Genomic DNA, 23,395 nt, shown 5'->3' on the forward strand with positions numbered 1-23,395 from the left:
AAGTAAGGATTATGAAATAGAGGACGGAAGGAGGCAGACCCATAATGTGTTTACTGGGGGAAGGATCCAGCGAATTTGGCAATTTGGAGGCCACTGATGAACTTGGCAGTTTTGGGGGATAAGGGTTATTATACACTGAATTATGTTCCCCCCAAGTTCATATATTAAAGCCCTAACCCCTAATGTAACTATTTTTGGAGATGGGGCCTTTAAAGGGAAAATTAAGGTTAAATGAGGTCATAAAGATGGCACCATAATTCAATAGGACAGGTGTCCTTGTAAGAAGAGACACAAGCATGCACAGGACAGAGAAAAGGCCACGTGGGGACACAGTGAGAAGGTGGCCATCTGCAAACCAATGAGAGGCCTCAGAAGAAACCAAACCTGCTGACACCTTGGTCACGGACTTCCAGTATCCAGAACTGTGTGTGAGAAAGGAAATTTCTATTGTTTAAGCCACCCAGTCTGTGATATTGTGTGATGGCAGTCCTAGCACACTAAGACAAGTAGGTAGACAGCTGCTGCAAAGAGGTAAAGAAAAACAGACATAATAAAATCTCTTGTTACCAACTTCTCAGGTCTGACAACACAGACAGAACAATTTGTACCTCTGCATAACAGCTACTGTATTGGGGCTCTAACCCCAATTGAATAATAATTCTGGGACCTGGTTGGAATGAGTGGTCTCCACCAGAGATGATTACAAGAGGAGAAACAGCATGGTGTGAACCAGGTCTCAATGAAGACAGTGACTGTCAACCCACCTAAGTGGAACTCCAAATGAATCAGAATATTTAGCATGTGGTTTAGGGGAGGGGAGGCAGGTTAGGCCCAAGCACAAATTTTTTAAAAATTACATTATGATTCCTTTCTTATAACAAATTTATTGAGCTATAATTTACATGTCATGCAATTCACCCATTTGAAGTGCACACAGTTCAGGGCTGGCCAGTGAGATCAGTTGGTTAGAGCTTAGAGCAGATGACACCAAGGTCAGGGTTTGGTTCCCTGTACCAGCCAGCCACCAAAGGGAAAAAAAAAAAAAAGCACAATTCAACAGTTTCGGTATATTCAAAGAGTTGTACAACCATCTCTACAATCAATTTTAGAACATTTTCTTCACCCCAAAAAGAAACTGTACCCATTAGCAGTCACTCTTCATTTGTCCCCTCCCCCCAGCCCTAGGCAACCACTGATCTATTTCTGTCTCTGTAGATGTGTCTGCTCTGGGCGCTTCCTATACACGGAATCATATAATACGTGGTCTTCTGTGACTGGCTTCTTTGACTTAGCACAACTTTTCAAGGTTCATCCACATTGTAGCACATATCACTACATTCATTCATTCCATCTATTCATTCCTTTTTATGGCAGAAGAGTATTCCATTGTATGGATATAAAACATTTTGTTTATCTATTCCCCAGTTTATGCCAACAACATTTGGGTTTTGTTCACTTTTTGGCTATTATGAATTATGCTGCTTTGAACATTCATGTACATGTTTTGTGTGATATGTTTCCAGTTCTCTTGGATAAACGAGTACCTAGGAGTGCAATTGCTGAGACATAGGGTAACCCTATGTTTAACCTTCTGAGGAAGTGCCAGATTCCACACATGACTCTGATGTGTACTCTAAGCTGAGAACTGGGTTGAAGAAGCTAAAGTGAAGAGGTTAAAGAGTAAAGTGAAAAGACTGGGAGATTTGCAGAGGGTTCATCAGAAAGGACCGGGAAGGAAAGAGGTAGACACTATGATGTAAAAAGAATGAAGAGAGGAAATGGAACTAGAAGCCCTTGGCTTTTACCTAGCGGCCGAGAAAGAAATGAGAAGCATCTCAGGGCTTCAAATGGACCTGAGCAGAAAACAGGAGGTGCTACAGTGCCAGGCTGGAAAAGGCTGAGATGGAGCCCTGAGGCTCCACCACCAGCAGGTCTGGGAGAACACTCAGCAAAGAAGGATACATTGAGGCAGCCAGAGAGGCAGGCAGGGAACCAGGAAAGCAAGAACCCAGAGCAAAGGAAGAATGCACTTCCAGGAGGCAGTGATCACCCATGTCAAATGTCACTGGAAGATCCACTATGATGCTGGTGAATCTGACACCAGTTGTTTATGTCCATATTTATCTCCCTAAAATGGTGCCTTCCACATAATTTCTAAATAAAAAACATGTTCATCTCTTAGACACAGAAGTTTCTTCAATTAAGGAACAGGGGATAACAGTTACACAATTATCAAAAGTAAAAGTTAAAAGGCAGAAATAAAAAACATACCCATAATGTGACAATATAAAAATGCCCATCTTTCAGACTCATCTTTTCAGCTTTTAAAATCAATTAAACTGGATGTACACATGGAACAAAAATCTTCCACTCAACCTTTCCATCCTAAGCCATGCCCAGCATGCATGATAAAACATCGCAAAACTGAAAAGCCAGGCGGGCTTGCTCACCATTTATGTTTTCTTGCATCCTGTACTAAAGCTTTTATAGCTTCAGGGCTGCTAGAAGGTTGATAACTGTGGCCTGTATTGATTCTTTTACTTACTTTTGAATGAATGGAGAGCTAACTGATTGATCTTGGACGTGACCAGGGGCCATTGTTAACACAATAAGCACAAAATAGCCGCCAGCCTTGTCTTCCACTCCAGCACCAAACCCCTCCCCGCTTCCCTTTATGAGAAGCCTCCTGAGTTCTGCTTCTGCAAGGGCACAGATCTCCACCCTGGTTGCACAGCTTCAGCATTAGCATAATGCCCCCCCCTGATGGTATCAGCCGGCCCTTGGCGCCTTATATGAGCTCTATCACACCCACACCTGGTGCTGTCCCCCATTTTGAGCACAGCCCGGCAGATTTTCTTTTCCTTTAATAAAGCTTGATTGGTACCGGGGGTCTCGGCTCCGTTTCTTTCACTAATCAAATTTAGTATTTTGACATTGTTTTAAATCTTATTTTCCTAGTTTTCCCCTGTGGAGGCAGTCAGGCAAACTAATACTGAATGAAAAGGAGTCCGCTTTGGTTTCTACAGATTAAGTACTTAAAATGCAAATAAATTAGTCAGGTTTAGGCAAGAATTAATATATTAAAGAACCATATCCTAGGGCTGAGCCCATGGCGCACTCGGGAGAGTGCGGCGCTCAGCGCGGTGACGCTCCCGCCGCGGTTCGGATCCTATATAGGAATGGCCGGTGCACTCACAGGCTGAGTGCCGGTCACGAAAAAGACAAAAAAATAAAAAGAACCATATCCTAAAGAGTTTCTACTAACATTACCAAACTAGCTATCATTAAAAAAAAGTATTAGTATAGAGAAAGAAGAAAAATGCATATATCAGGGAACCAACCTTAAATGTTCTGTGACATACTGAGCAAAAGCAACATTTGTCCCTGGAAGCTACTCTCTAATTTTTCTCCTGTCAGAGCCTATAGTACCTTCAAAGGCACAAGAAAACTAGTCATACTTAAACCTTCTAAAGAAACTCAGTATTTGTAGAAACCCTGCACTAAGTAAATTTATAATAATTATAAACCTTTCCTATGTAAATCATCTACTTATTTTGCAAGTCTGAGTTACAAATAACTAGGTGTTCTTAAAGTAGAAGGATATCAATTTGAGATTTTTTTTTTTTTTTTTGGTGGCTGGCCAGTATGGGGATCTGCACCCATGACCTTGGGGCTATAAGGCTGCACTCTATAACTGAGCTGTGAGCCCCTTCAATTTGAGATTTAAAAAAACAATTTTGGGGGCTGGCAGGTTAGCTCAGTTGGTTATAGTGTGGTGTTGATCACACCAAGGTCCACGGTTCGATCTGTGTACCAGCCACCCACCCAAATAAATATATATACATAAATAAAAAGATAATTTTTAATGGTATATTTTATTCAAATAGAACCTTTAAAAATTAATACACTTCTAAGTCTTTTACTGTGACTATAGACTAAAGCAATCTTTTTACTTTAGGAAGACAATGGATTAAATAAATGCTACATAATCAAGGAAAGTTTCTGGTTTTATTCAAGTTTAGGTGTCATGTAACTAATATATTTGTGCCCAACTGTAAAAATTAGTTCCTCTCAGGACTCTTAGAACATTTGCTTTCTCTGCCTTCTTTTAAATGGTCTCAGGTTTTTGCTTTTTTGTTTTTAACTATTACCTATCTTGTTTATAGTATAATTAATTTAAAATGCTACAGAAAATCATTTAAAATTAGTAGAGTAAATCCTAGAGAAATAAATCTTGGACTACATTTTTTGTTTGTTTGTTTTATTTTTGGTGGCATGGCCAGTGAGGGGATAGAACCCCTGACCTTGGTGTTATCTGCACTGTGCTTTCACCAACTATAAACCAGCCAGCCCTTAGACTACATATAATAGTATTAATTCCCCTTATTTCCATGATGACATTCACATGATCTTTGGAATACAGTTGTCACCTCCTTCTACAACACAAAGCATTATGTAGGTATTACAGAAATACTTTTTAAAAAGTATCCACATGAGGCCTGGCCAGCTGGCTCAGTTGGTTAGAGCATGGAGTTGTAACACCAAGGTCAAAGGGTTAGGATCCCTATACCAGCCAGCCACCAAAAAAATAAAAAATAAAAAATAAAAAAATATCCACATGATACTTTACTGAAGGCTAGCACCCACTACAATACATTATAAAAGATGTGCAGACACTATAAAGTACCATGCTAATTGAATTCTATACTCAAATCCAAATTATAACCCCAATTTATAGCACTGAATAGATATGATATGTCACAGAACGGAACTGACCTCAACCAACAAGATAATTCAATATTCATTTCTGATACATGGGTCACTTTACTGAAGTACTGAGCCATTTCCTAGATACTGAAAAATTAACCTTACTTTAAAATTAAAGTCTCAAGAAAACAAAACAAAACAAAACTGAATTTTGGCCAGCTGGTTAGCTCACTTGGTTAGAGTGTGGTGCTGATAACACCAACGTCAAGGGTTCAGATCACTGTACTGGCCGGCCACCCAAAAAGAAGAAACTAAAATTAAAGTCATTCTGTTCTGTAAAGTTAGTTGGGTGGTATGCATCTTTTTTAAAAGTGAGGTGCAAATATAATCCTATACCTATTTGGCTGCTGTTGACAAATACAGAGAAACTTACAAGTTGACTAAGATTGTGTCATCATTCACATCTACAAACTAGTTGTTCCATTCATGTTATACATACCCTCCTCCTGGCCTCAAGGAGACACGCAAAAAGTTAGTAAAATACAGCACAACCTGAGACCCACATGACTTCTTCCTTGAAAACCAGAGAAATTATTTCTTTCAAAATGGTTATACCATTCATTGTCACAAAACAACTTTCAGCTTAACGCCATCAAGTTAGCTGCTGTCATGGACAGATTTTACTGCCTGTTAATATTGCAGCAAAAATAAAACCTAGATTTCTCCAGGGCTTGAATTTTTTCTGTGAAAGTATCCTTCCATACTATTTTTCATCTTACCATATCAGAAGTCTACTTAATTTTACCACTGAGTGTTTTCAGAGAGAGACAGACAGAAAGACCGACAAACCCTCAGACAGCTCTAAACTTAGAAAGAAGTGGATTCCTAAATGCTTTACCTCAAAGCAAGTTTGGGCTAAATACAGTTTTGCATCTGTATTTTAGCTATTTATTTACTTATTTTGTATTTTTAATTTTAAATGCCAAACTTACATTTCAGTTGCCTTTGGGGATACAAAAGTTTTCTTTTTTTTTTTAATGATAAGGCTTTACTTCAGTTGACACAAATTTATTGATGGCACACACTTAGAAAAGTGACTCACTGGCCGGCGGGTTAGTTCAGCTGGTTAGAGTGCAGTGTTAATAACAACACCAAGGTCAAGGGTTTGGATCCTCAGACCAACCAGCCGCCCCCCATCACCCCCCAAAAAGTGACTCACTGCTGGTGGTGTATCTTCCTGGTGGTTTGAAATCAGAGAAGTCTAGATGTGGTCAGCAATGAGAGATACAGGTGCTAAGTAGGTTCTCAGTCACATAGGTAAACGTCCTCATCACTAAGATAACGGGCCATGCTTCCAACTGGCAGAAAAGGAAGCAGCCAACGGTCTTTATAAGAACAGCCTATTTGTAATTCTCACCTGTGTAAATGAGCAGACATATCAGGGAACAGATCAGTTCCAGGGCCAGGATGGCCAGAATGAGGTCAAGGTACAATCTGCTGGGCTCAGGAAAGGAGTGCTGCACGCACAGTACGAGGAGCAACACTGTGTTGCCTGAGAGGAGAAACGTAAAAGTGTGTAAGACAACAACGAATTTGGTCTTCCTCTGGTTCCTGCCACAGAGCTCCTAAGACGCTTCTAATCTCCCGAGTCATAAGAGTGATAGGAGAAGCTTTCCTTGTGTAGGGGTGGAAAGGTGTGGACTTCCCCACCCTTCATAAGGGTCGCTCCTACAACAAAAGACAAGTTAACAAGAAAAAGCATATTAAACGTACTTAATTTAAAGTTGTACATGACTTGGAGCCTTCAGAATGAATACCCAAAGACTTAGGGAAAACTGTTTTATGCTGAGGTTGCATGAAGAATGGACAACTGTGTAGAAATGTGATTGGACAAAAGGACATGAGGATACTTGGAAAAGTTCAAGGAAAGATCCGTATCATCGTTTCATTCTATTAAAACAGAGCAGGCCTTATTCTCTTTCACTAGAATGAAACACAGTGAACCAAATTCTGTTTCAATAGAATGAAAAAGAGTGAACCAAACTGACCCCATTTTCCCTGCAGAGGACACTTTGTTACTTTTCCACTCCTCAGTCATGAGACCCCCAGGGCAAATGATTACCCCATGATAAAAAGACTGAGAAAAGAGAGGAAACAGATGTTTACTGCTGTACAAAACCCCTCCCCAAGGCTTGTTTACCATACTTGTAAAAATTAAGTTACAGATTAAGCCCCCTTTAGGAATTTCCACCTGCACACAAAGCTTCAAGGTGACCGCTACAATGACCCTCCTGGGGTGACAGTGATGAACACCACTGCCATCTTGGACCTACTGAGCAGGCACCCATGATGCAGCCAGGAAGAACAGAATGGACCACCTCCAGTGACGCTGGCCTGTACCCCTTAACTCTAAAAGACCCTGAACAGCTCCCCTCGGGGGTCTAGCTTTACTGTCACTACCCCCCTTGTGCATAAGTCTATCTCCTCTTTTAATCAAGCACGGCTTGCTTTACTGCTGGGTACACTGTTCATTTCTGTGACTTTGGAATCCAAGAGCCTAATTTAGTCACTGGCAAAAACTGGAAAGCTTTGCGCACCAGAGAAGATTCTAGCTGCAAGAGGCAAGTGGCCCCTGGGACTACTTTGCTCCCATGTCTCTGCTGCTGGTAAGTCTCTCCCGGAGTCCCTGGCCTAAATTCTGAGAAGGCAATGCTTTATTCTCTTTTACTCTCCTTTCCCCCATTTTCTTCCTCTTTAAAGTGACTGCCAGACAACTACAGCTTGAACTCCTCTCAGCTGCTCCCTCTGGCTGGCAGTGGCTTGCCCTGACAGGTGACTAGCACAGGTGGGAAGCCAGCCCTGCACCGTGAAGATCATGCTTGGGCAGGTTCCCCCGATGGGGAATGCATGAGACTGGTGGGGATTCGTTCCCACGCCACACAGTGCAGGGAAGTCTGAAAGCCACTAAAATTCTGTTTACCTTTTTCTGATTTTCTGAGCCCTCTTCTGCTGTTTGGTTGGATTGTTTCTGCTACGGTGTAGGTGCACCTCGGAGGGCTCCCGGCTATGCTTTGTTTCTCTGATTTAAATCTAGTCTCTAGTTGGTACTTTTCTTTGTGGTGACAACGGTGGGGAGAACTGCTTTTATCAATTACTGTATCAGTGGAATAGGTTGGCCCAGCCAGTGGGGACTAAGATAAACTGGATCCTACTACCCTCTTTTCTCTTTGTTTGCATGGTTAGACATTTAGTTGAGTACTGGTAATCTGAATAAACCTTCCAATTCTTGCACCAACTTTTGGACTTTCAAGTCATTTGTTGGTGCGAGAGGGCAAGCCACGCCTGGTCTGTAGGTAACACTATTCTTCCACACACCTTTCAAAGTACCCTTGTATGATCTAATAGTGTTGGAGTGAGCAGGGCTGAAGCCATGTTGGGAACTAAAACCACACAGGCCGTAGGCAAATTTTTAAAAGTTTTTTCCTGGCATGTATTTCTGAGTTTCCTCTTTTCCCATGGTTTTTAAACCTTGGTTATGGGGCAAGATGACTTTATTTACATGAATGTAAAGTTGTTCTCCAGTCAGCCTGGAGTTGCAGACTTGCACGTACTACCCAAGGGGAACCAGCCTACACTGATTCCACCCCTCCAGCAGGACCATGAGATAACAACAAAGACAGGAGCAGAAACCGGATAGGGTCTTGCAGAAACTTTGCACCTGAGATCTTGCATGAAGCCCTCACTGCTCACGTGCCCCTCCCTCCTGCTTTTCAGTTCACGTGTTCCAGCCCCTCTTCAAAAACCCCTCAGTAGATCTGATCTTTCAGATGGCTTTTGCTTGGTCATTCTCCTTCAGGTTTACTGGAGAGATCAGGGCACAGTATTCCTGCATAAAAGCTGACTTCCATTTTCACCAACGTTGACTTTTGAGTGGGATGCTTTTCAAAAATGGGGACAGGCAGCCAGACCTGTATTCCTGGTATCAAATTTTGGGGAGCCTTAGCCAGGAGCTGAGTGGCCCCTGTAACAATAGTAATAGACTGATGGGGGTGCAATCCAGCAAGGCCTATCGCTCAGATTCTTCTGTCCTCTCTGTACGGCATTCCTTCTCCACCCCCATGGAGGCACCTCCTGGAATGAGGGTCTTCAAGGGAGAAAGGAGAAAGGAGAGAGTGATTTTTCTAGGTTTTTATGGCTTGCTTTTGGGGAAAGGAGTTCTAGTTTCCATGACCTGTCTTGGGAATGAGGAACTCTGGCTGCTATGACTGTCTCGTGAGAGAGAGAGGTAAGAGACAGGAGAGCAGGTCAGAGAGACCTTGTTTGTAAGGCCTTCCCATTTCCTTTAGTTCAAAGTTTGCAACATAACAAGGTGCCATTCTGAGATAACCTGTTCTGAGACACAACAGTTATAATATTTGGTTTTTGTACAGAGCTCCAAAAACTCTTGGAATTTCCTAAGTGATACAAGTGTTTTATGATTCATAACAAGCCTTAGCGCCACATTAGAGTTTATGCTGATGAGGTGACGCAGGGTGGAGACCCTCCCTAGCCTCAGGATGGGGCTGGTCACCAGGAAGACCCAGGGATTAAAGAACTGAAACTTTCAGCCCCACCCACCAACCTCAGGGAAGGTGGAATTAAAGTTGTATAAAAACTCTTGAACAGGGCCGGCCCATGGCTCACTTGGGAGAGAGCCTGGCGCTGATAACGCTAAATCAAGGGTTAAGATTGCCTTATAGGTCATCTTTTATTAAAAAAAAGGGGGGGGGGCCCCCCGGCCCGTGGCTCACTCGGGAGAGTGCGGTGCTGATAATACCAAGGCCACGGGTTCGGATCCCATATAGGGATGGCCGGTTTGCTCACTGGGTGAGTGTGGTGCTGACAACACCAAGTCAAGAGTTAAGATCCCCTTACCGGTCATCTTTTTTTTTTTTTTTTTTTTGTCGTTTTTTTCGTGACCGGCACTCAGCCAGTGAGTGCACCGGTCAGTCCTATATAGGATCCGAACCCGCGGCGGGAGCGTCGTCGCGCTCCCAGCGCAGCACTCTACCAAGTGCGCCACGGGCTCGGCCCTTACCAGTCATCTTTAAAAAAACAAAAAGCCAAGTGTTGAACGGTGAGATTTGATGAGCTTTCAATGGCTCCCCCAGCCTAAACCTTTCGGTATCTCTCCTGATCTGGCCCTGGCTGATCTCTTCAGCTTCATCCATCAGGGTTTAGGGCCCTCCCAGCTCACTCCAGCTTGTCTGCTACCTGTTTACTCTCTCAGGGCTCAACAGAAACTTCCTACATGACAATACATGGCCAGTTTTGGGTTTTATAACCATTAAAAGACATAGCCTAAATAGACATGGCCTAAATGTTTCTTGTTTTATTCCACTTGCCATTTATAAAAGATTCTAAAAGTGAATACAATACATGCTATTCATTAAAAACACTTGGAAGAAACAAAGCTGGGGAGACAGTATAATGACCAGACACATGAGCTTTGAGAGCCACGAGGGCTGGGCACCAATGTAGGATCTATCGCCTCTTGGGAACAAATCCTTAATCTCACCCAGAGCCCCAAACTCCTCCACAATAAAACTGGGGAAATAATACTGATCACACAGGGTCATGGTAGGAAGAAATGAACAACGCCTGAGTAGATATTCAATAAGTGGTAAATGTCATTATAATTATTATAATTATAACCATAATTCTGGTATAATGGAAAATATCATGATTCCAGGAACATGCCAGCAGCCCCTCCTCTAAGCAACTCCACTGCAGACTTATAGTCAGATGCTTTGCAATCCATAGCAAGATACCTAGTCCCTCTGCCTCACTGCGCCAAGAGCACCAGGCCCAGATATCAGTGAGGATGCCAGCAGCACTTCTACAAGGCAGGTGGGGCCCATGACAGCTAAGGGTACGCAGAAAGCCATCACTGCACTCTCAGGTCCTACAATTCTGACTGGAACAATTCTTACTTATTTATAAGTAAGTTTTCCTTCCAGAATTTACCTTCCAGAGGAGTTCCCTCAAACTGTACTTTTGCATGTCCTTAATCTCTGGATTCACTTTCCCATCCAGGCCTCAGAGAGGAACACTTCTTGTCTGGACCCATCTGACAGAATGAAAATTACTGTTTTTCAGTAAAGGGACAAGTTTTCATTTCAATGGGAAAAAATATATATATGTGCAACTTGCTATTTAACTAATAGTACTTAATAGAATTCAAAAATATATTTGGATCTAAGGAAGGAAAACAGACAAATCAGGTAAATATTTCTGAATACTTAGGAGGAAAGTAATGCCCCTTCTCCCATCTCCGCCCAAAAATAAATTCCTCCTCTAGAAAATAATGAAAAGTATCAGGATGAAGTTAATCAATATCAACAGTACTATCACATGTGAAAGAAGAATGGTTACACTCTTCTAATTGGCTGAAAGTTTCTTTATCCCCATAGATATTTATTTTTTTCCAAATAAGAAAAAAAAAAAAAAAACTTAAAATAGAAACAAGATAAATACCTGCCCTGATCCCTCTGATTTCCTGAGACCTTACGTGAACAACATAAAATTGATGACATCTGTGATTAAACTAAAGGTCCAATTGTTTAGAAACAGATCATGATTAAGGGTCACATGATGAAAAAGAATCTGTTTTTTTTTTATTTTGGTGGCTATCCAGTACAGGGATCAAACCCTGGATTAAAAAGAATTTGAAAGGCAGGGGCTGGCCTGTTGCTCAGTTAAGAGTGTGCCGAGAACACTAAGGTCCGGGGTTCAACCCCTGCACCAGCTCCCTCCCCCACCAAAAAATAATAATAATAATAATTGAAAGGCAGATTTTAGAAAGGTAAAAGATCAAACAATCTCTTTGTGGGACTCAAAAATACTGTTTCCAGACCATCACTTGAGAAACTATCTTTTTTTTTTCTTTATTTTTTTCTTCAAACTGGTGATATCTGCTCCAGAGAGAAACTAAGTACTATTTTGGTCACAGACCATAAAAAAATAAGCTTCTGCTTTTATCTTTGTGTGATAGTGACATCTTCTGGCCAAAAAAGAGTGCTACACATCAACAACTTAATAAACACGAACTTCGTCCTCAAAAGAAGTAGGGAGCAATAAATGTTGCCCCCTCAAGATCATTTGTCTGTATAAAATGCTTCTCTCTCTGCCATACCATGACCCTTCAGTTTCCACTGAGAACTTCTCTCAAGAATGAATTTACAGCTTGCCCTTTAAGAAAATGCACTATGATTTGATCCCTATACCAGCCCACTGCCAAGAAAAAAAAAGGAAAAGCACTAAGAGAATAGACAAGAAAAATAAAAATAAGAAATTCTGTAGAGTTGTGTTTTCAGGGAAAAAAATAATTTCTCATGTGGATTCAAAATTTTTAAAGATTTATTCTAGACTCAAATTGAATAAGAGGGTTTTTTTTAAAGGTAGAAACTTTAACATTAAATTATTTAATATACCAAAGTTATTTAATTACCTATTGAAGTTCAATTTCATTCCATTAAGCCTCTGCAACAATAACAAAAAGGAGGCACTCCTGCATTCTAAGTCCTGTATGGACCTTCTGGATCTTGCCTTCATAAGTTAGGACAGGTGTGTTTTTCAAGTTATCCACTTTGTATAATGCATCTTATTACATCACAGTCCCTCTTTACTAGAAACTTACCTCCTACTACAGGAAAAGTACTGAGCTTCATTTAAAAAAAAAAAGAAAATCCCTCTTCTTATCCTCAGAAACAGTAAATACCAACAGCATTTCCATCTCCTTAATACCAAAAAGGGGGGAAATTCTACATTTCACACAGGGATACATAAACACCATTTTCATAACAAATACAGATTTCAAATGAAAATTAAGGCTCTATATATTATAAGAAAAGCTTCAAGACATTAAGGTGATCTGAATTTTAGTGGCCACAGCACACATCACTCTCACAAAAATGAGATAATATATTTGATTATAAAATCAAACCTCACATTTTCTGTTTGCTGTCATTTTTGCCATTCAAGCAAGCCACAGACAAGCTGAGAGATAAGGGGCTTACCAGTGGAGTGTACCGTTAGTGAAAGTCTTTTAAGGTGCCTTGTAGATCGGTAGATCAGGTTATAGCCTCGGTTTCTTACTTTGCTGTGGTGATACTGAATGTAGCGTTCAAGAAGTAAATGCAGAATCCACAAAATAACTTTTCCAAGGATTATGACCGTCTGAACTTTCAGTGGGTTGGTGTAGTTTCCTGGGCACTTGTCCTCATTTGGATCAGGGTAAGAACAAAGCACACCTGTTAAAAATGCTAAAACAACAAACACAACCTGGTGGAAAGAAAAGCAGCAGGAATAATGTTCAATATTAGAAATTAGGAAATAATGATCACCATTCCAGCACATATTCTCATACCTATGACTTTCACTATCCTATTTTCATAAATGAGTTTTAAAACATTTTAAAGTTATTTTTACAAAATTTTTAAACAAGTTATAAAAATTTGCAGAAAACTTGGGAAAAAATCAGATAAGAAAATAAAAATCACCCCAAATCCCATCTAACAGAGATGACCACTAATGTTTAACAATTTCCTGCCCACCTCTCCTTTATGAAAGAGTTAAAAAAGGTTAATTTAACACCTCAAAGGTAACTAATAAAAATCATGGTTTTAGAAAGTTTATTTTAGGAGTACAGGAATAACTATCTAATTAGATTGATAAAATTTAAATAATGGTGCCAGAATGTGGGCAAACAGGCATTCCCATAGATTGCTAACTGGACTGGGAATTGCTTTTGGGGAATAATTTGGAAATATATGAACCAGACATGCTACTTTAAGGATTCTAATCCTCAGAAGTACACGTATTAGTACCTACAATATAGAGATTCAAATACTTACTGCAGTATTTTCCATATTCACAAAAAATTAAAAATTGCCCAAATATCGTATGTGTCTATCCATTGTAGAATGTCTGAATAAATTAAGACACATCCACCCATATTACAGAATATTATGCAGCTACAAAAGAATAAACTAAATCTCTGTATTGGTTTGAACAGATGTCCATGATACATTAAAATTAAAAGAAATAAGTTGTAGAGCATTGGTTCTCAAAGTGTGGTTTCCAGACTAGCAGCATCAGCATCACCTGAGAATTTGTTAGAAATGCAAATTCTTAGGGCCAGCCCGTGGCTCACTTGGGAGAGTGTGGTGTTGTTAACACCAAGGCCATGGGTTCGGATCCCATATAGGGATGGCCGGTTAGCTCACTTGGGAGAGCGTGGTGCTGACAACACCAAGTCAAGAGTTCAGGTCCCCTTACCAGTCATCTTTAAAAAAAAAAAAAAAATAGGACATTTTAAATGTTAGATACAGCCCAATTGCCCTCTGAAGAGCTTATCTATTTTTAAGAGCATCACCTCCAGATGGATCCTTTTCTCTCGGCAAACTTACATGTATAAACAAGAGAAGATTTGCTATGATGACCGTAGGAAGAGGATGGAATCTAGGTCGAAAATGAGCTTGTAACGAGTGATGTGGGAGAAGGTGGGCATCCAGAAGTGGGTCGTCTTCAATGCTCTGGGTGATATCTAAGGAACCCTGGGGCACGCAAAAACAGAAGCAAGCTATAATCCCCACTTGCTGGGTTCTGTTTCCAAGACTAATCTACTAAACTATAAAGCTTTTAAAACAATTATACAAGTTAGAGGAAAGAACACATTCTCTACTTGAGGCCATTTTTAAGAATTACCCTCCTCTAGATAACTACTCGGGTGAAAACAACAATATTAAAATAGGTACGGGAAACCTTAACTCAATTTTTTCTGCATTTCACAAAAAAAAGTAATAAAAGGTACTTCAAAACATTCATGGAAAAATTTGTATTATCTTTTAACTATTTTTCCACAAACTTTTAAAAAATACTCTTGTACAAGAATACACAATAGAATACCATGCATGGAACACTTTAGGGAAGCACATAATAAATCAGCAAATGAAAAGCACGGATGATGTAACAAATTTTAGTGAGCTCATTGCATAGAATGAGATGGACATGAAGATTTCATGGGGAAAAGGGAAGCCTAAGAATAGGATTTTGATACAGACAATAAGGGCTCTTCATTGTGGAAGAGCGTAGAGAGTGGAACAAGTGGTGTAAGGAATAGCTCTGGGTGCTAAGACTGCAAAGATAAATACGGTAGTCTGGGTCATGAGCCACATCTGGGCTGGGCTCCTCAATTTCCAATCTCAGGCATTCAACGCTGCTCTGCAACTTTTAATTCAAAGCCATAGACAGGTTTCTACTTATGGAACAATTCTGGTTATTTCTGTTCTCAACACCCCTCTGCCTCAAGCTCTGTTAGCAGATGTCTAAGCCTGGACAGCTCTTCTCTTAGCTAGTGTCTGTGCATCCTTCTGTGCCCAAATGGAGCAATTCCCACCAAGTGGCCATCCTGGACACCCCAGATCTGGATCATGCCAGCCCTCTATGTCTTTCAAAGCCTTTGTGCTCACTTCTGTTTTTTGCTTTTTTCTTATGGTGAAAAAAGTTGTATATTTGGAATTAACCATCTGGACTTAGTTTAGATGATTCTAACTTTGTTGGCAACATTCAAAGCGTCATAGTCAGGAGCCAGTCGAACATATGCCATCTTCACTCCATCAGGGCTGATCAGGGTGTTGACCTTGGCCACATCAGTGTCACAGAGCTTCTTCACAGCTTGTTGGATCTGGTGCTCATTGGCCTTGACATCCACAATGTACACAAGTGTGTTGTTGTCTTCTGTCTTCTTCATGGCAGATGCAGTGGTCGGGGGGACCTTGATGATGGCACAGTGGTCAAGCTTGTTCCTCCTGGGGGTGCTCTTCTCAGGATATTTGAGTCCCCTCCAGAGCCGCAGTGTCTTGGGCCGCCAGAAGGTGGGTGATGTGTGGATCTTTTTTTGTGGCTTTGGATGCCTTTCAGCACTGCCTTCTTGGTCTTTAAAGCTTTGGCTTTGGCTTTGGCATGGGCAGGAGCTTCCTCCTTCGCCTTAGGCACCATCTTGTGAAAGGGCTGTGCTCAACTCTTCTATCATACTGACCCGTGATGGGCTTTTTTTTTTTTTTAAAGATGACCGGTAAGGGGATCTTAACTCTTGACTTGGTGTTGTCAGCACCACGCTCTCACAAGAGAGCTAACTGGCCATCCCTATATAGGATCCGAACCCGTGGCCTTGGTGTTATCAGCACTACACTCTCCTGAGTGAGCCACGGGCCAGTCCCTAGTGATGGGCTTCTGACTACCTCTTCCCCACTAGACCTCATTGGACCCACTGACTCCCCTCTTACTTGTCTTTGTAATCCTAGCACCCAACACTGTCTCATGGTGGTCACTCAATGAACACTTGATGGATGAATGAATGAATGAATGTCCCCAAACTGTCTTTGCAGTGTTCCCTAACTCAACTATGGGCATCATCAAAGACCTGGGCTAATCAGGAAAGATTACGAGGACACAGTAAGAGCTGTGGTTAAGGGCAGGCTCCTAAGGCAAACTGCCTGGTGGTTCAAATATAAGTTCTACTGCTTACTAGCTGAAGGCAACTTGCTTCACCTATCCATGCCTCAGTATCCTCATGCATAAAAGGAGACTGATAATAGTTCCTGCTTCATAGCTTTGTTGGGAAGATTAAATGGGTTACTATGCAGAAAAGTGCTTAGAACACTACCTGGCACAGAGTGAGCAATCAATAAATATTAGTCACTATTTTCTCTTTATTAACTCTTGCTTTTCACTTGCTTCCTGCTATGGTCTCAATATCGGTGTCTTCCAAAATTGGTATGTTGGAACCTAATACCCAATGTAATAGTATTAAGAGGTGGGGCCTTTGGGAAGTGATTAAGTCATGAGGTCTCCACTCTCACAAATGGGATTAGCACCCTTAGGAAGGAGGCCTGAATGAGCTCTCCTCATTTCTCCATGTGAGGACACACTGAGAAGGCACAATCTTCGAAGCAGAGAATGAGCCCTCACCAGGGCTGTGACACCTTGACCTTGGATTTCCTGAATCGGCTGGCACCTTGATCTTGGACTTTCCAGCCTCCAGAACTGACAGCAATAGATTTCTATTTATAGATTACCCAGCCCAAGTATTTTGTTATAGCACCCCAAACAAACAACACACTCGTCATATGAGCATTACCATTCTAACTCCTAAACCTGTTCTTTCCTGTCTACTCTAAGTCCAGGCCCTCAGCATTTCTCATGGCCTTTTGCTAGTATCTTCCAGGCTCCAGGCCTCAGCAACCTCTCTCACTGTTGTCAAGAGTTCTTTCAATACAAGCATCCGTATTTCTTTCCTTAAAAACCTTCGGTGTCTCGCCATTATCCTCAGGACAAAGTCCCAATCCTTAGTCTGGCTATCTGCTTTACAGGCCACTTTTCGGGATTTGCCTCTCACTATTTCCCTTCCTCCTGGTGCTGACTGCTCATTATACTCATCTCTTATAAAGCCCTTTCAACTTATTCTACTTATTCTTCCCTACCTGTCACATGCCTGTCACAGCAAAAATGCAGCCTTCTCTGTGATATCTTTCCCGCATCCCAGACCCAGCACAGTTTTGACTGGATGGCAGACATTGCAAGATTTACCTGTTTGGGTGCTGGACATTTTTGTGTTCCTATAAATATTCCTGAGCTTTGTTCTGGGATGTAGTTATTTAGAAACAGTCTGACCTTTTTGGACTTGTGTTTAAGAATTAGATGGGCCATAGCCCATGGTCAGTCTAAGGCTAATTACTTCCTACTATGGAGGCAAGAACTTTCTGAGTACTCTACCTAAATGCCCTGTGAATTATGAGGTTTCCAGTCTGGTTGGTGGGTGGAATAGGCACAATTCCTTATCCTGCCTGGAAAACTTTTCCTTCTAATCCTTTTGGATGGTTCTTTTTAAGGCCTCCAGGAGTTTTCTCACACTCTGCTCAGGACTCTGCTGAATACACCGGGGCACCAGGGGATTCTCTCCAGATCTCCAGCGTTCTCCCTCTTTGCAGCTCCCCCATCTCTGGGAATTCTGTCCTGTGAACCCTAGTTGCCTTGGTCTCCCCAGCCTTCAGCTCCATCTTGCCATCTCCTTTCTTGACACTGCCTGCAAACTCTCTCAAGGTGATAAGTTGCGGCAATGATAGGGTTTCCCATCTCTGAGACTACTGTCCCTCATTTCCTGATGTCCAATATCTCAAAAAGTGTTGTATCATATATTTAATCTAGTTTTTTGGTTGTTTCAAGCAGAAAGGTAGATATAGTCCCAGTTACTTCATCTTGGCTGGTAACAGAAGTCCCTACTGAATTCTCATACATCTCTATTATTACTCTTAATACTAAGCACATGGTATTGAAATTGTTGGAAGAAAGTGTGCATCACAAGGGCAGGGACTCATATTCTTTGTAGTTTTAACACCTGATACGTAACAGGTGCTCAGTATGTGTGTTGAGGGTTGGCCAGTGAGCTCAGTTGGTTAGAGTGGCGCTGATAACACCAAGGTCCAGGGTTCGACCCTGTTCCTGCAAACTACAAAACAACAAAACAAAACAAAAAAAACCTGTTGAGTGATGAAAGACTGCCCAAATAAACCCCTGGGATCTGGGAAGATTTAAACAAAGCTAGCAAAACGTTAACTGTAAGACAATCCTCTACTTCATCGCCCACAACATCACTTTCATGCATCTTCTCCTCTGGCTCGAATGAGCTTTCTATAGTGCCCTACAAATATCCTCTCTTATCTTTTTCAGCATTCAACTCATCTTTCACGGTCCCAACCACAACTTATGTTCTCTATAAAACTTGTCCCACTAAGTGTTTTCTTTCTACTTTAAAGTCCTAAAAAACATACTGCCCATAATATTCATTTGGAGTGTTTCTTATGCTGCCTGATATTGTTTCCTTTTTTATGTGTATATCTTTTGTTTTTCTGCACTACACTGAAGGGGTTGGGGACTTTTCTGTGTCACTTACTAGTATTTGGTGGCTGTATCAAATATACTGTCCACTGAATTCTATAGAATATATGTAGTATAACCATACAGACAGCACCTCGTCATTCTGTTAACTGACCATATGCAAGTGAAGGGTGAGGGGACGAGGACTCCTGTATCCAAATGATTTCTACATTTCTGCTACTAATAACTATATTAATACCTGTAGAAGATATCTGTTGTTTTTGCCAGCATGGTATCTTTTCCCTTTTCTTTTGTGATATTAACTCTATTCCTCTGGGGATCCACTGTCTACCTCTGATAGTGGGAACATCCTTCTATACCCGTCACTCTCTGCTGGCCTAGGGGTGATCATGGAAAAAAAAAAAAAAAAAAAAAAAGGCCAATCCAACTCTCTCCATGAGCAGCAAAGGAAAGAAAGACCATGGTTGAGACAGATTCATTTCAGGGTAGACACCGAAAGGACTCCTGTCACTTAGATCCTTTGAGCTGCCCGTTTGGTTTCTTTCAGAGGCCTTGGTATACATTCACCCTATTTCCTTTCAAATAAATCCCTTCACACAGAGCTGGTTTCACTGCTTGCAAACAACGAACCCTAACTAATACACAGCCATTGACTCTTAACTCATTTAAGTGTCTGGTCCTAATAACATGGTCCTTAATTTTTAGCTTTTTACTGAATGCTAGAAAGACTATCTACAAAATACCAAAAGCAGGTGATTTACTGAGATCCACAGTGATTTAAGCATGTAATTGTTGAAGAAACATTAACATCCAATTGTTTGGTGCAAAACAGATTTCTAGGACGGCACTCATCCTAAGCCAAAAGCTACAGATCCAAGAAACCTGGGGCAGCCCCAACCAAGAAGCATTTACTGCATGTGTTTTTCTAAGAGTCTCTCATTTTCTTCTCAGATACTCGTTTTTTTCCGTAAATTGTCAGTTCATGGATCTCACCTTTAAAAATTCAGAAACAATGGATTTATCTTTAAATATATGAGTCTCAAATCTACTTCCATGTCTTACAGTTAGTTTTCCATTTTCTCAACTGAAAAAAAATTTGGGGGGGGGGGGGCTGGACAGTATGGGGATCTGAACCCTTGACCTTGGTGTTATAACATGGCACTCTAACCAACTGAGCTAGAAAATAGAAATTTTCAGTCTTATCATTAGAAACTGATCTTTATTTCATCAAGATTAACTATGGCTAAGGCCCAGCCCATGGCTCACTTGGGAGTGTGGTGCTGATAACACCAAGGCCAGGGTTAAGATCCCCTTACCGGTCATCTTTAAAAAAAAAAAAAAAAGATTACCTGTGGCTATTTACTTATCTAATCATATTAACTATATGGTTATTTAACTATTTGCGCAATAATCTAAGCTCCTGTAGTGCTAAAACCCTGTTTCATGTGTCTTTTGCTTTTCTTGGTACACTTCATTCAGTGATAGGATCATAACAATATTTTTTTTTTCCTTGTGGTTGGCCAGTTTGGGGATCCGAACCCCGTGCTATAATCCTATTAATTTATTAACCAAATTAGTGCGTTAATTTGGGTTAACTTTAAATGCCAACTTAGCATTTCTCAAGGGCAAGAATTTTATTATGTGCCAATGGGCAACCCAGTTAATTCTGCGCACAAATACTTGATTCCCCTAAAAATGTTTTAATATACTTCAGCAAAGAAATAAAAATGTTGCCATTATGCTTTCATTCTGTAGCCACTGGGTTTTTTAGTAATCTGGTTTGGATCCATCTAAGATTGAAAACCTTTTCATTCCTACCATGCCTAAATTCAAAACAGCACATGACACTGTTTTGCTCCAATGTGGGTTTCCGGGAGATAATAGCGACAGGTCAGCCCGTGGGACGCTGGCGTCCGGCTAGAACACTGCAGTCACTCCAGATCCACAGCCCTCCAGAGCCGAGGCAGGGGACCCCGCAAGGACGGGAGCTTCGGCCCCAGCGCCCTAGGGCGTCCGAGCGGAGCCCAGGGGCCCGGGGCCCAGACTCTGCGGGAAGAAGGGCTGTGAGGCCAGGAGCGCATCACGTGAAGCTCTCAGTTCCGGGATCAGAGGCGCGCGCCGCACGTCGGCTGAGCGCCGGCCCGCGACCCCTGAGCCCATGTTCCCGGCACCCGGGAGCCCTGCCCGGCTCCACCGGCCGCTGACCCACGGCCGCCCGGCGCCTGCTCCCCCAAGCCCGAGCCCCCGGCCGGTCCCGTGCAGGCGGCGCCCCCTCTGGCTGCAGCCGCGCTTGCTAAGGGTGGCTTTTCCCCCTCAGTCTCCGCCCCGTGCGCCCCAGCTCAGGAAGAAGGCGATTCAGGAGCCAGACACCCGCCGCTTCCGTACACTCACGTCCTCCATCCTGCCTCCCGCCGCCATCTCCTGACGCCGGAGGCCGAAGCCCCGGCCAGCCTGGCCTCTCCACCTGCCCCGGGTGCCGCGGACCCAGGAATATCGCCACCTCTCCTGGGACCCGCCTGCCCCTCCCCGGACACACCCCCGTCGGCGTCCGCCCCGCCCTTGGCTGCTCTGAGGCCCCGCCTCCTCGCTCCCAATTGGCCGAGGCTGTGGGAGGGGCGTTCCCGCCCTGAGGGCCGGGGCAGCGGGCAGCGGCGCCGCCCCCAGTCCTAGGTGCCTGTGGATGCCGGCGACGGCTGCTGAGTCAGCTCTTGGCCAGAGACTTGGGCGTTAAAGGGGCGTTCCTAGTCCACGATTTTAATTATTTTGGGGATGCCATTTGCTTAACAGGTTAACTCTTTTTGGTCGCAGACACAGCTCTGTGCTTAGGTAGAACTCACGATAAAATGCCGCTCCACCAGTAGAGGGACAGGAGTAGAATAAAGATTCCAATTTCTGTGACATAGTCAGAGATTTCACAAAAGGGAAACAAAGCAGTTCAGAATTTTTAGGGCTTTTGTTTCTTTTAATGGAATAATAAAAGAAAACTTTTAAAAATTTTCCGATAATGGATGACGATTGTAAAAATGTAAGCACACCAGGAAAGTGAAATTTTCTGTTAATACCAGCCCCCAGAGAATACCTGATACACTTTCATACTTTTTAATGTTTATTTGTCCTTTTTTTGGTCGTCCTTTTTTTTTTCCTTTTCCTGTGATCTTTTTAATGCTTATTTGTGCATTGAATATATTGTGATCCTGTTTATGACATTAGTAAGATAAAATCACATAAACGTTAGCAAAGAAGAAGATGCTGTAAAACTCCACATTCATCTTCAAGTCTTGTAATCCTGAGATTCTATGAACTATTTCCCAACAGCCTTTTGTGGATAAGCATTTCCTTTCTCGAGCCTTTAGAAATGTTGAAAAATCATCCATGTACCCTTCACATTGATTTATCAGTTGTTAATATTACATCACAGTTGCTACTTGTGTGTGTGTTTGTTCACACACATTTTTTAACTGAACCATTAGAAAGTAAGTTGAAGTTACTGGTCTAAAAGAAACTAAGGCCAAACATATAAAGCATAAGATTTATTGAGCCAATATGATGATTGCAACCAGGAAATGCATAGGACGAGTCACCCTGAGAAACGCACTCTGAAGAGGACCAGCAGAGCTCAGTATTTTATAATCACAAGAAGGGGTACGAATCAAAGGAGAGATGGAGAGAAAGAGAGAGGACAGCCCACCTAATCACTAGCTCAGTTTTTCTATTGGTTGTACATGTATGGATTTGGGATTGTTACTAGGTTACACCCTACATTCAGGGATCTAGGGTAAGAGGTACAGGAGGACTCTAGGTTATTTTGTGACTTTCTGGCGTTATGATGTCTGCTCCTAAGTAAAAATGGCCTTATGATAACGTTTTCCAGGATAGATGGATGTAAACTGCTGCCTTATCCCAGATCTCACAAGGCACTATAATTTAGCTGAGCTGGTCAGAGCAGATTTTTTTGTTATCAAGAACACTATGAAACTTAATTCATAGATATTTCATTGCCTAAAAATAAAGGTATTTTTTCTACATAACCACAATATTATTATCACACACTCAGGAAAACTAATAGCAATTAAATATCTACTAATAACCAATCTATGGCAAAAAATTTCCACATTATCCCCCACATGTCTTTTGTAGCCACCTTTTTTTTTCTCCTACCAATGAGGTTCCAATCAAGGTTCACACATTTCATTTAGTTATTATGTCAACACATGCATTTTAACAGGTACAGTGTATTGGTTAAGACCAGGGCTCTAGAATTAGTTATGGAGGTTTGAATTCCACATCTTACTAAGCATGTGATATTGGGCACTTCGTGTAAGTTCTCTAGGGCTCAGTTTTCTTTTTTTTTTCTTCTTTTTTTTTTTTTTTAAAGATGACCAGTAAGGGGATCTTAACCCCTGAGTTGGTGTTGTCAGCACCGAGCCACGAGCCACCGGCTGGCCCCTCGGGCTCAGTTTTCTTATCTGTAAAAACAGAACTGCTAGTTCTCATTTCAAAGAGATTTTTGATTAAATAAATAAGCATATAATGCTCTTCATACAGTGTTTACAAAGCACTCAGCAAATATTAGTCACTTTTTTTCTGCCACATTTATGGAGGCATTATTAACATGTGTATTCAATGTTTTGATAATACTTGAAAAATATGTTATTCAAATAGTACAGCAAATTTTTTTATGGAGATTGAAATTTTTCAAAATAAAGGAAGTTTGGGGGAAAAAAGATGACAGTGTACTTGGTAGGCTAAA

At 41.7% G+C, this 23,395-nt stretch overlaps 1 protein-coding gene across 5 annotated transcripts in view; it reads right to left on the minus strand.

Annotated features, from left to right (window-relative positions):
- Positions 1-21,145, minus strand: part of TMEM192 (transmembrane protein 192) — a 39,724-nt gene extending 18,579 nt beyond the window's left edge. For 2 of the 5 annotated variants that reach the window (XM_063108605.1, XM_063108606.1), the window contains exons 1-4: positions 21,037-21,145; positions 14,157-14,303; positions 12,765-13,029; positions 6,125-6,259 (exon numbers count right to left, since the gene is read on the minus strand). In XM_063108605.1, the coding sequence (XP_062964675.1) occupies positions 6,125-6,259; positions 12,765-13,029; positions 14,157-14,303; positions 21,037-21,063 (574 nt within the window). In that variant the 5' untranslated portion in view covers positions 21,064-21,145. Of the gene's footprint in view, positions 1-6,124; positions 6,260-12,764; positions 13,030-14,156; positions 14,304-21,030 lie in introns of all 5 variants that reach the window. The other 3 variants (XM_063108604.1, XM_063108607.1, XM_063108608.1) reach the window with 3 other exon arrangements.
- Between the last annotated feature and the right edge of the window lie 2,250 nt (positions 21,146-23,395).

Source organism: Cynocephalus volans, chromosome 9 (genome assembly GCF_027409185.1).
Source record: "Cynocephalus volans isolate mCynVol1 chromosome 9, mCynVol1.pri, whole genome shotgun sequence".
In the NCBI taxonomy this organism is placed as follows: domain Eukaryota; kingdom Metazoa; phylum Chordata; class Mammalia; order Dermoptera; family Cynocephalidae; genus Cynocephalus; species Cynocephalus volans.